At 63.1% G+C, this 12,894-nt stretch overlaps 1 protein-coding gene across 1 annotated transcript in view; it reads right to left on the bottom strand.

Annotated features, from left to right (window-relative positions):
• The window catches only part of SLC12A7 (solute carrier family 12 (potassium/chloride transporter), member 7), a 41,053-nt gene that overhangs the window by 21,840 nt on the left and 6,319 nt on the right, over nt 1-12,894 (bottom strand). Inside the window, exons 5-16 of the mRNA XM_011964744.1 lie at nt 11,769-11,899; nt 10,225-10,466; nt 8,806-9,017; nt 7,941-8,108; nt 5,740-5,838; nt 5,025-5,088; nt 4,180-4,354; nt 3,038-3,156; nt 2,483-2,581; nt 1,722-1,841; nt 936-1,040; nt 31-199 (exon numbers count right to left, since the gene is read on the bottom strand). Coding sequence (XP_011820134.1) covers nt 31-199; nt 936-1,040; nt 1,722-1,841; nt 2,483-2,581; nt 3,038-3,156; nt 4,180-4,354; nt 5,025-5,088; nt 5,740-5,838; nt 7,941-8,108; nt 8,806-9,017; nt 10,225-10,466; nt 11,769-11,899 — 1,703 coding nt within the window. The remainder of the gene's footprint in view (nt 1-30; nt 200-935; nt 1,041-1,721; nt 1,842-2,482; nt 2,582-3,037; nt 3,157-4,179; nt 4,355-5,024; nt 5,089-5,739; nt 5,839-7,940; nt 8,109-8,805; nt 9,018-10,224; nt 10,467-11,768; nt 11,900-12,894) is intronic.

The raw sequence follows: 12,894 nt of genomic DNA, 5'->3' as shown, positions 1-12,894 counted from the left end.
GGCCCGGCCCCCAGACCCTGCCCTGCCCACCTCCTCGGCCCGCTGTGCCTCCATGTGCTTGTCCAGGTACGTCCCTTCCAGCACCGAGCCCACGATGGTCAGGCCCTTGCCGGCCTTCAGCTGCGACGTGAAGGACAGCAGGCGGGGGTGCTTCACAGCCTGCTCTGCGTCCAGGTTCAGCATCACCAGCACCTGGGGCCTGCAGCGGGGGTGGGGCGGCTGTTACCACGGCAACACTCACCCGCACACCCGCACACAGCCCATCAACAGGGCAGGCGGGACGGCTGGGGCACGTGACACAGGTGGGACGGGGGACATATGACAGGCGGGACAGGTGACAAAAGGGGCAGGTGACACAGATGGGATGGGGAGACACATGACACAGGTGGGGGTAAGTTGAACAAGTGACAGGTGAGACAGGCCACACAAGCCAGGTGGGACAGGCAGGGCCGATGGACAGGTGGGCACTAGCCAGGCAGGACAGGTGAACAGGCAGGTGAGACAGGTGGGACAGGTGACATGCTGGACAGGTGAGACAATGGCCCAGGACACATGCCGGATGCCCCTGCCAAGACCCTGAGGGGGACACTGGCCCAGGGCACAGGCCTGAGGCCCCCGCTGAGACCCTGAGGGGCAGAGGCTTCCTACAGATGGCCTTTGCTTCAGCAGGAGCCACCCTCTCCCACCCCAGCCCAGGGCTGTGCCGGCAGAGGGGCCGGCTCCCCACACCCCCGCCCTGCAGCAGGGACACCCCCGGTGCTCCAAGGCCCCCAGCTGTGCAATTCGCTCTGCACCAGGCAGTGTTCACACCCCAGACCGTGCCCAAGCGGCTGAAGGTAAGAGGCCCCTGAGACTCCAAGGTCCCCACTCAAAGGCCAACCTCAGAAACGGCTCTTCCGTGCATGTGAGGAACACGGGGCATGGGCAGCGCTCACCTCCAGTTCTTGGTGTGAGGAGGCCCGTGCTCCACACGCAGCAGGGCATAGCGGGCAGCGTTCAGGGACAGGCCGCGGATGCCGTCGCCCCACTCCTTCTCGGCACTGCGGGAAAGGAAGTGGGGGGCTTGTTCAGCCCATCTGGGAAAGAGGGGACTTCTGGGGGCAGGTGAGTCAGGGCAAACAGGACCCCCGGAAAAAGTCCCTGGATAAGGAGGGAGGCCTCCGTGCCCACCCCTGCCCTCAAGGGAGCCCGTCCCAGGAGCCACGGGGTCAGAGGGTGCCGTGGCTATGGAGGAAATGAGGTCTACGTCCAGCATGCGTGAGGCGCCTTCCTCGCAGGGTGGGGAGCAGAAGGCCTGTGACAGGGAAGTGGCTGGACCCCGGGAAGGAGGCGGGTGCAAGGGGAGGGAGGGTGGGCGCTGGGGCACGGGGAAGGACATCCGTGGCTGCCGAGTGAATACAGGCACAACCTGGGGACACCTCGCGAGACATGTAGCAGGAATAGTCAGCCATGGGCTCACTGCCTGCTGAGGACGGCACGAGACAAGAGCTCCAGGCTGGAGACACTGTCCACGAGTACAGGCACCTTGGCCTGGCTGGGGGCGGGAGGGAAACCCTGGCTTTCACAGCACAGCCCACCTGCATGTGCTCCCAGCTGCTCCCAGGACGGCACACAACATTCGGGCCCCAGGGAGGCCCCTCTAGGGAGCTGCCCTGGGCATAGTGTGAGAGGGGCCCGCAATCCTGTGCGCCGGGTCCGTGAGGGGGACTAACGGCGCTTACCCTCGGTACTCGATGTACTTGTAGATGCAGCCAGCGATGAGCATGGCGGAGAGCGCATAGTACCAGGAGCAGATGAACATCAGTGCCAGGCACAGGCTCATGCCCAGGAAGGACAGGGTCCTGGGGGCGGGACAAGTGGCTCAGGGGTGGCCCAACGCCACACGGACACTGCCCCTCCCTCAGTGAAACTCTCTGTTAACACCAGGAAAACAGTCACTGATGCCTGACGACCATGCCTGCACTCAATCACCTCTGAGGGGTGACGTGGCTCCCTGGGCCCCTGTGGGAGCCGCTACTCCAAGACCCAGTACACAGCTCCAGCTCCCAGCGTGCACACAGCACCTCGGCTGTGCACGCAACACCATGGCTGCAGCATCCACCCAGTGCCTGATTCCCGAGGAGGGGAGTTAAGAAGACCCACAGCCCTGATGGAATACGCCCCAAGTCTGGGAGTGCCGGCTGACCACGGGAGGTACAAGGCGGCACACAGACACCTGGGCATCCTCGTAACTAGAGGCCTTCCTCAGGTGCAGAGGCAAAGAGAGGCCACAGTCTCATCAGCTGCCCAGGGGCTTACTCCGCAAAGGAACAGTCGAGGACCCGCCTGGGGTCTTCAGGCCCAGGGCAGCTGGCCTTGCAGAGACACCCGGTGTCCCAGCCTGCAGGGCCCCTGACGCCCATGCTGAGCGGCCTCCCCAGTGGCAGAGGCACCCAGTGTCCCAGTCTGCAGGGCTCCTGACGCCCGTGCTGAGCGGCCTCACCAGTGGTAGAACTTGAAGCGTGGACGCCAGTTGGGGGTACGTAGCAGGGTCTGCACGGCGCAGGCTAGGTTCACGAACAGGTAGCACATGAGGAAGAACCTGCAGGGACAACCAGACACTGACACGCGCCGACTGGGCCCCTCCACGCCCCCAGTCACTGCAACCTGGGAGACCACCCTTGTCATCACTGTCCCTCCCACCTGCGTCTTGTCTCCCCGTGTCTCTGTACATAAGTTGACTCAGACTGACTCCGAATCAGGCCCCCTCAGGCCCCAGTCATCCTGTGGCCGCCTGGTCCATCAAGAGATGGGCCATTGTCCCTTCCCCAGCAGCCATTTGTTCAGCCACACTGTCCCCGGCAGACCCTGGCCGGCGCCTGCCTGGAGGCCTGTGCACCTGCCTTCCCCGGCCCAACTCCCTTCCCGGCAGGATTCTGACTGCCCACGGCTGGCCCTGCCTGTTTACTGATTGTCCTGAGCAGGGCCTCCCGTCCACACTGCCCCATGCTCCAGGCCCATACACCCAACCGCAGGTCCCCGTCCTGCGGGGGCTCACATGGAGAGGATCGGGGCCACGCTGTCCAGGGAGGCAATAAGGATGCCAGTCTCACAGATGAGGACCGTCAGCAACAACGCCCACGTGGGCTCCCCATTGGCCTTCCCGTGGCCAAACACCTGCAGGGACAAGGGCAGGAACATGGGGCAGATGACACCACCCTTTTAGGAGAGAAGCTGCAGTCTGGTCAGGTCCAGCCCAGATGAGTCTTAAAGGCAAAGACCAGCAGACACCGCCTTTCACAGTAGGTCCCCGGGACGTCACCCGGCTGGCCTGGGAAGAGGCCCTGACAAAGGGCTGCAGCCCAGGAGGCTTCAGAGCTGTGTCTACACCGGGCTTGCCTGCAACCTGTGTGGCCTCAGCCCACCCACCACCTGCCTCAGTTTCCCCGACCACACAACACAGGACCAGCGTCTCCAGGGCACTCACGGTTCCCCAGACCCTGTAGTGACCTTTCTCACCCTCAGGCCGCCCTCACCTCCCAGAAGCTGAGGCCCACGGGGTCTGTGTGTCCGTCCCCTTCCCAGACACCAGGCCCTAGGCCCGGCTGGGACTGACAAGATGCAACCACACAAAGGCCCTGTGGGTCGGCACCCTGCTGAGGGACCGGCGATGGGCGAGGACGGCTCTGCCATCCACAACCTTCCCACAGCTCCCCTGGGCCTGAGTGGCAGGAGGAGCCACAATTGGCAGCTCTGGGCACAGCACACGGATAGGACCCAATGCGGGCGTCTGTGCCATCCTCAGAACAGCCACACACTCTGGCTGCAGGCTGGTGACGCCACCTCCCACGGGCTGAAGAGCTCAGCCACACAGAGAAAGGAGTGGCAGGCAGGCAGGGGGCTTCTGGCCAGACAGCAGACCAGGCACGTCTGGACCCGAGGCCGTGGGCCCTCACAGCCGCTCCTGACACACCCGGGGCTGCGCTCGGAGGGACCTGCAGGCAGGAGGGCTGGAGCTGCCTCTGCCCACCACTCACCACCCACCACTCCCATGCTCAGAGCAACGGCCGGGGCAGAATGACCACCACGGGGTCCAAGCTGCAGGCATGTGCCCCACACACGGCACTGTGAGGATCCCGCCGGGGAACAGAGCCCGACCCTGACCTTCCAGGGCCCCCTCCCCGAGGACGCAGGGCTCACCCGCAGGAAGGGGATGATGCCATCACGGGCAATGGCCTGCAGCAGGCGCGGTGCCCCCGTGAGGCTCTGCAGGCCGGCGCCGCAGGTGGAGAAGAAGGAGCCGATGACGATGACCCAGGGGGAGGGCCAGGCCAGCATGCCGATGACCAGGTTCCCCTGCAGGGCCTCCCCGAACCTGCAGGCAGGCGGTTTTCAGAAATGTGCCTAAATCAGACAAAACGTCTTCTCCCACCGAGGGGCCCGGTGTGGTGGGAGCGGCTCCTGGGAAAGCTGAGGCCTGGCCTCCAGTCCCCGTTGGCTGAAACCTCCACCAGGCTCTGCCCGGCATGGCCGGAATGCTCTGCAGGGTCTTCAGCGGGGGAGCGGGTCCTGCTCACCTCACGGTCGCTCTTGGGAGCAGGGAAGACCCAGCCTGGCGTCAGCTTCAGTCAGGGACCACCCAGGATCCCCGGGGCCTTGGGGCTGCCAGACAGGCACGTCCCATGAGGATGCAGGTCAGCGACGACCTGCCTGGGACCCCACTACTTCTCTACTTGGCAGCAGGGCTGGGGGGCCTCCCAGAGCCAAGCCTCACCCGTCCACACCCCTGTGGCCTCCCCAGGAAGGGCCTGTGCCCCCAGCTGCATCAGGGCTTGGAGGCGGCTCTGAACGGTTCCCCAGGCTGTAGGCTCCAGTGGAAGAGACACACATCAGACCAAGGGGATCCCAACCCTGGGACCGGGATGGCTTCAGCTCTGCACACGGACATGAAGTCCGAGGGCGATGTCATTTCAAAGTCAAACTCGTCCTCAGGAAAACCCATGAAGACGACAGGCTTTGCACGGAAACTGTAGATGGAAACGTACTTATCTCGCAAGATCACACCTTCGATGCAGGCCCCAAACAGCACAATGCAGGAGAGATCTACAGCTCTCGTCAAGGAAAGGCGGGTCTGCGGGTGCAGTGTCCTCAGGTACGGGGGGTGGGGTAGGAGGGTGTCCTCAGGTACGGGGGGTGGGGTAGGAGGGGGGACGCGCCGGCCCCAGGCTCCAGTTGGGCAGGGACCATTCTGCACCCCATCCCATCCCGGGCACGTCCTGTCCCCCGTGTCCTCGGCGCACCCTCCCGGGGCTCTGTCCAGCATCACAGAACAGGGCCCTGGGGTGGTGGAGACACACCTGGCCTGGTGCTTGACCGCCAGGGATCGGCAGGGGACCTCACTGAGGGGACGATGCTCGGCTGGAAAGAGGCAGCCTTGGGATTGAGAAGTCAGAGACCCCACGGGCCCAGCCTGCCGGTGGCACACACCACACACAGCTGTGCGTCACTGTCCACAGGCAGCAGGGTGACTGCTTCTGTTTTATCCACGATCGCATCACACAGTGGCGAAGAAGCCGGGGTCCTGACAGCAGCCCCAGCCCCGTCTCCCAGGCAGGATGACGTGGTCAGAGCCCGGCCTCACCCGGGAAGTCACACGCCAGTGGCCGAGGGCGCAGCGCTGAGCCGGGGAGGGCATGGGGGCCTCCCCCCAGGCAGAGGCTGGAACCCGCACCTCCCTCGCCTGCACCCCTCCAAGGATACAGATGAAAGACGTGGTCACTATGGCCAGGATGGTCCCCGTGGGGATGGACTTCTGCGCATCCTTGAGGTCCCCGGACCGGTTTGAACCCGCCATGATACCTACGAACATGGAAAATGCTGCCAAGACCCATCTGAGGAGTCAGTGCCATGTGATGGCGGCCCCTGCCCAGAGAGCCGGAAAGGTGGTCTCTGGGGAGACCCCGAGGGTGAGCTGCTCCCGAGGCTGCAGTCCAAGCTCCACCGGCCCACGCTGCAGGACCACGGCTGGGGGGACGCAGGCCCAGGCACGTTTACCTCTCCCCTGGACCCGAGGACAAGGCCTGACCTCAACACGGACCCCCACACCCCCCACACCCAGGGCTCCTCTGGAGCCTGCGTTAATCCCACGACCAAGGGCCAGCCCAGGGACGCTGCTGAGCAATGGCTCACAGGCCCCCCAGGACCTAAGGACTTTCGGAATGAGACCCTAGAACGACTCAGAGCCCAGCCAGCCGGGCGGGCAGATGCTGTGACCCCTCCTGCTGCAGTGCCACGTGGGCACCACCTTCCTCTAGGGAGCCACGGCCGCGGGCATTTCCACACAATCGGCTCCCACAGAGCTCCGGGAAGCTGGGTCGGTGGCGGCCACTTGACGCCTGGCTCAGTCCCATCCAAGGCACAGCCTGAAGCGCCCGTGCTCGGGGTGGCCTGGAAGGCGGCAGAGCGCACAATCCGGTGTGGTAGAGCACAGAGACACCCGGAGCCACGCGGAGGCTCTGCCCTACGCCCTCCACACAGAGGCTCTGCCCCACGCCCTCCACACAGAGGCTCTGCCCCACGCCCTCCACCCACGGCGCTGGGAGCAGACGGACGGGGTAGGCTGGAGCGGAAGCACACGGAGAGGACCCCGGGCTGATCGCCCCCTCCACGGTGAGACGGGCCCACCTTCAGGGGCGGCGAGGTAAACACGAGACGCCAGCGCTGGGCTGGGCCCTGTGGCTGACCCTGGGCTCCAGGGCTTTGAGATGCGCTGAGATAAAGTCCAGGAGCAGACGTGGGAGGGACCGGAAGGGCAGCCCAGGCCACACAAGCAGCCAGCGCCAGTCAGGGGCATCCCGACAGGAAGGCCGAGTGGAGACAGCCGGGGGCGTGTGCGTGTGACGGGGAGAGCGTGGGGCCCGGGCCCACCCCTTGGGGAACAACAAGGGCCCCACCCCCGGTCGGAACAAGGCCCACTGTCTGAGGAGGACACAGAGGGCCGAGGTCCCCGAGGTCCCCGGACTCTGAGCTCACACGAGGCCACTCCTAGGCGTCTGCTAAACTCTCAGCAACCCTACAACAGCCTCTCCTGACACAGGCCTGCCCGGGAGAGCGGCAGACAGGCGTCTTACGAATCCATCAGGACACAGAGCGGAGACCTCAGCCGCTTCCCCTGAACCAAACAGGCAAGATAAGCAGGGACAGGAAGAAACACACTAGAGAGAGAGACAGAGACACAGAGAGAGAGACAGAGAGAGAGAGAAAGAGAGAGACAGAGAGAGATGGGGGAGGGAGAGGGAGACACAGAGAGAGACACAGAGAGAGAGAGAGAGAGAGAGAAGAAAGAGAGAGAGAGAGAGAGAGAAAGAGAGAGAGGGGGGAGGGAGAGGGAGACACAGAGAGAGACACAGAGAGAGAGAGAGAGAAAGAGAGAGACAGAGAGAGATGGGGGAGGGAGAGGGAGACACAGAGAGAGACACAGAGACAGAGAGAGAGGGAGGGAGGGACAGAGAGACACAGAGAGAGGCAGACAGAGAGAGAGAGGGAAAGGGGGAGGAGGAGAGAGAGAGAGAGAGAGAGAGACAGGAGGGCAGAATGACAGAGACAGAGAGATGGACAGAGAGACAGAAGAAGGGAAAGATGGAGAGAGGCCGGGTGCGGTGACTCAAGATGCCTGTAATCCCAGCACTTTGGGAGGAGTAGGATGGCTTGAGCTCAGGAGTTTGAGACCAGCCTGAGCAATGTGGGGAGACCCCCCTCTACAAAAAATACAGACATTAGCCGGGTGTGGTGCCGTGTGCCTAGGGTCCTGGCTGCTTGGGAGACTCAGGTGGGAGGAATGTTTGTGTCTAGGAGGTCAAGGCTGCAGAGAGCCATGGTCACGACACTGCCCTCCAGCCTGGGTGACAGCGAAAAAGAGAGGGAGAGAAAGAAAGAGGAGACGGCTGGAGCGGCGGGCTCACCGGTCACGGAGGGGAAGTAGATGCCAACCAGGAGGGTAAAGGAGGCCGCGATGTCGGTGAGCACGTAGGGCAGCGTGCTGGCGCGGCTCTCCTCTGCCACAGGCACTGAGGGCACACCTTTCTTCTCCACAAACGCCCCTGCGTGCGTGTACGTACTCCACAGGTTCTCTGCCGGACAAGGAAGATCCCATGGGTTTCTGGCACCTTCCGTCCAGCGCCCACACCACGGGGCAGGCCACTCCCTGGCAGGTCCCACTGGTGGCTGGAGGGGAAGGGTCACAGCTTGTGCGCTGCAAGCAGGCTCCAATTCAAACAAGTTTTTTGAGACGGTACCTCTGGGAAAGCTACCTGTCTGCGTCTATGGAAGGAAGGTCAGCACTAAAGAGAAGCCTCAGTGCAGAACAACATACTCCTGGGAAGCCCAGGCCTCCCATCTCGGGTTCTGGAGCAGGTCTCGTGTACCCTGCCAGGGGTCCTTTCCCTCAAGCCCCTGGGGCGGGTCCAGGGCAGCCTCTCCTCAGGGAAGGACACACAGAGGGGGTGTCACCGCCCAGCCACCGCTCCCTCACTAACACAGCAAGTTCCCCACACACACTGCCAGGTGGTCGTGGACATAAATCCATGGCTTTAAGACCAGCTTGCTGACCACGACAGAGGCCGTCTCCCTGCCACACTATGTTTGGCTTCTGTGGCTCTGCCAGGGGTGTGCACAGGGACCCCCAGGCTCGTCAGCAGCAGCTGGGGAGGGGCTCGGCCAGGCAGGAGGAACTGGGGCCCTGAGAGTGACCCTACGGTGACAGCGTCCACCGGGGCCAGCGCCGGCCGCCGCCACCCCCAGCCCCTGCTGCAGCCCTGCGGGCCTCACCCAGGAAGACGCCGCTGGCCGCGCCCGGGATGCCCTGGATTTCGGTGACGTTGTTCTGGATGAAGTACTCGTCACACGTGGCGCTGGGCTGGGAGCCGTTGCAGAAGAGGCCCCAGAGTGCAGAGGCGGCTGAGTTGTTGTCGGTGACGTAGGCCTTGACGCAGGCATCAAAGCTGCGCCGAGACAGCGTGCGGTTCCCCAGGAGGCAGACCCTAGGGCGGGACAGGGAGGCACGGCCGTGTGCTGCTGCCGAAGTGGCTTTTACTGCCCCACCCGGCTCCTCCAATGGGCACCCGTGGTGTCACCCGTGAGTGGCTCCTGGCACCCTGCACCTCCCAAGACAGGAAGGCCACAGATCACGCCGGGAACTGGGCCCGAGCCAGGCTGCAGCAGGAACGCAAGGGTCACGGATCATGCCGGGGACCAGGGACCCGGGACCGGGCCAGGCTGCAACAGTAATGCTGTACCGTACAGCCGTCCCCTCATCCATGGTTCGGCCACCCATGGTCCAAACATGCTTAACTGAAGTGTTCTAGACATAAACAATTCACACGTTTTCCACTGCGCAGTGGAAACCAGTGAGGTGGAACCCCGCGAACCCCCCGTGCCGACACAGCCACGCTGCAGTCGCTCCTGCCTGAGGCCCTCGGCGGTGTCCTGGCCGGGTCGGCTGTCACAATCTCAGTGCCTGAGTCCAAGCCACCCTCCTGCCACGTCCCAACGGCCAAGAGCACAGGAGTGCCGCCTCTGGTGTGTAAACCAGGCCTGTGTGTAGAAAACAGTCTACACGGGGCCACGGCTTCAGGCATCAGCAAGGGGTCTCAGGACGGGCGCCCCAGGGAAGGGCAGAGCTGTGTTTCCCTAAAACAGGCTCGCAGGGTTGCGGCTGCTCTGCCTCCCTCTGTTTTGAGGCCTCTATGAGGCTATTCCTTCAGGGGCTCCCTTCACACGGAGACGGCAAAAACTTGGGAACCTGGAGGGGCTTGGCTGCTGGCCTTTTCTGGACCCGCTCCTGAGGGCTCTGGCGGCCACTCCCGTGTTCCAGGACGTGGGCCGCCTCCCAGCTTCTCCTCCAAGAGGACAAGAAAAGGGACTACTCCAAGCACCTCTGGGAGGGAGAAGGAGCCGCGACCCTCGGTGCCACCTGACCGTGCTCAGGCCGCCGGCCACTCCTGAAACCCGCCACTGAGGAGGGTCTTCACGCTCAGACCCGGCCACGAGGATGCCTCGGCCCGCCTCACGGCTGGGTTTCCCATAATCCTCAGAACGAGCCCACAGGGGTTCCCGCCGTGGTCACACCCAGTCCCGCCCCTCGCGGGGAGCTCAGTGTCAAGGATGACGGACCAGAGGCGGGCAGAGCCCACGGGACCTGGCCCCAGCCCCACACACCACCCACGGCTCAGAGGCCCCGAGACTCACGGGATGTCCGGGGGGTCGAAGGCAGACTTGATGACGCCGGCGTAGATGGCCAGGATGGACAGCACGACGCAGGCCAGGAAGACCAGCGCCAGCTTGTTGACGTACTTGACGCCCACGAAGACCACCAGGGCCATGAGCACCAGCGTGCACGTGCCATACACACGCATGTTGTGCAGCATGGCGGTCGCCTCGCCACCCGCAGCCTCTGCCTGGAAGATGGCCGCACCCGGGGAGATGTATGTCTGCAGGGACAAGACGGGTTGGGAGGCCGTCCCCGGACAGAACTCCCCAGCGCCCCTCCCTCCTGCAAGCGCCACACAGGGGCCTCCTCCCAACAGGCGCTGGGGCCATCGGGAGGCATCCGTGCTGGACGGAGCCCGCGGGGGTCAGCGCACGGGCAGTGGACGGCCAGGGGCTTGCACGTTTCCCAGGAGCCACCCGGACACCTGAGAGTAAAGCAACTTCAGGACCCGGGGCGGCCACACGTCCACACTCAAAAGAAACACCTGCTAAGAGGAACGTGACAGCCCAGAGAGCTCGGCCCATCCCGGCTGGACGTCCTGGACAAACACTGGGTCTGACCACGCCGGTTGGGTGCAACCTCTGCTCTGCCCAAATTCAAGGGACGGAGATGCGAGACGGTGCTGCTCAGCTCCCTCAAGACCAGGACAGGACTGGGGTACAGTAGGCATGGAGGACACGGCACTCATCCCCACCAAAAGCAATCCGGGGAGTGCGGCAGCCATGGTGTCTTTGCAGCCATGGCACCCAGGGCAGGAAAGACTGAGGGGCATGGCCAGGGGACTCAGGGTGGGACAGAGGTGGATGCGACCCCACTGAAAGGCTTCAGAAACTTCTCGGCCATGTGGCTCTCTGCAGGAGCCCAGGAGGCCGGGAACCAGGTCTGGCAGCGGAGGGAGGGGCAGAAAGACTGGGAACGGGGGCTCAGGTGGGCGTCTCTGAAGCCCTGTGGGGACGGTGGGTTTCAGAAGCTCACAGGAAGGGTGGTGCTCAGCAGCCAGAGAGGGCGGTTCCTGTCCCCACGGGGACCAAGGAACTCAGGCCACAGCTCTTAGCTGTGCTCAGGTGATGTGGGGCGTGCTTTGAGCCTGTTTTGGGAAGGTGATGACATCACCTGGCCGTGCACTGCTGGGCTCCGTAACCCTTGGCCAAGTGCCCAAATCAATCAGGCAGGGAAGGGGCTAGGATCCTGGCAAGAGGTTCTTCTAAGCCGAGTTTCAACCCTGCCCGTAAAACAGCTCAGATTGCAGGGCCACACCCACGCGGGGCTCAGATCTACAGCCCAGACGTCTACCCAGCCCATGCCAGGCACCCCTCGCGGAGGGCGGCAATGGTGCTCACGGGGGACCCAGGTCGCTGCAGAGTGGACGCTGCCGACGGCTTCCGCCAGGGAGAGCCCAGGGGCAGTCAGGGCAGTGGGGTCGGGATGGCTCCGTGGGCTGTGTGTGCCACAGAGCGGGTCAGGCAGACTGCGTCCTGCCGCAGACTGTGGGGTGGGGAACGCTCCAAAGCAGCACGCTCACCAGAAGGATCTCGATGGTCCCCAGAATATACATGGCCCCTGCGAACGTCGTGCCCAGGTAGAAGCAGAGGCCGACAGCGCCTCCGAACTCGGGTCCCAGCGAGCGCGATATCATGTAGTAGGAGCCGCCAGCTGTGGAGACACAGGTGGCGGCCGCGGGTCAGGGGCGCGCTTGGACGCAGACTTGAGGTGCGGTCTGCGCTGTCGCTCATGAGTGAAGGGGGGCCTGTCTCTGCGAAGGCAGCGTGTTCGCCCACCGCAAAGCAGCACATGAAGACGTCCGGCTGCCACGGTAAACGCTCCCCTCCCGAGGCTCGGCACACATTCCACACCGACCGTGCCCTCGTGGACATGAGCACCAGGTGAGGTCGGGGCAGGAGGCCCCAGCAGGTCCAGGAAAAAGGCCTTCGTACATCAAAGGCAGCCCCAGCCCCCACTTCCACTACGTTTTGCTTATAAAAAAGGCAAAAGAGAAACCAGGATGTTCAGGAGTTCTCTGGTAGACTGTGAACCACGCATGCGATGGCTGACAGGAAAGCTGGGAGCGACCCCAGGGTTGCCTGGAGAACGCGGCTCTCCCTGCCCTGAGCAGTGCGTGTGGCATGAGGAAGGGGCCCTAACGGATGCAGTCATCGAGAAGCAGAGACTGGTCCCCTGGCTGCTGAGGGAGACCCCCGGTGAGGGCCCTCGTGCTCTCCTGCGGCCGGGGAAGTCCACTGAGCACCACGCAATGCCCCCGTGGGGGTGGGGGCCAGCTGCGTGAGGACCTGGTGCTGAGCAAGCCCGGCCGTTAACACACGCAGGACACATGCACTAGGGAGCAGACGTGGCATCATCTCAGTTCACTAGTTATTTCGTGTTGCAATTTATTACTAATTAACAATATCATCTCGGTTCACCAGTTATTACGTCTTGCAATTAATTTATTACTAATTAATATCATCTCAGTTCACTAGCTATTTACGTAATTAATTACTAACAGTATCATCTCAGCTCACTAGTTATTACGTACTGTAATTTAATGCTAATTATCATCTCAGTTCACTAGTTATTACGTATTGTAATTAATTTATTGCTAATGAAGATCATCTCAGTTCACTAGTTGTTACGTATTGTAATTAATTTAT

The sequence above is a fragment of the Mandrillus leucophaeus genome, unplaced genomic scaffold, assembly GCF_000951045.1.
Source record: "Mandrillus leucophaeus isolate KB7577 unplaced genomic scaffold, Mleu.le_1.0 Scaffold702, whole genome shotgun sequence".
In the NCBI taxonomy this organism is placed as follows: Eukaryota; Metazoa; Chordata; class Mammalia; order Primates; family Cercopithecidae; genus Mandrillus; species Mandrillus leucophaeus.
This window is presented reverse-complemented; position numbering and strand designations above follow the sequence as displayed.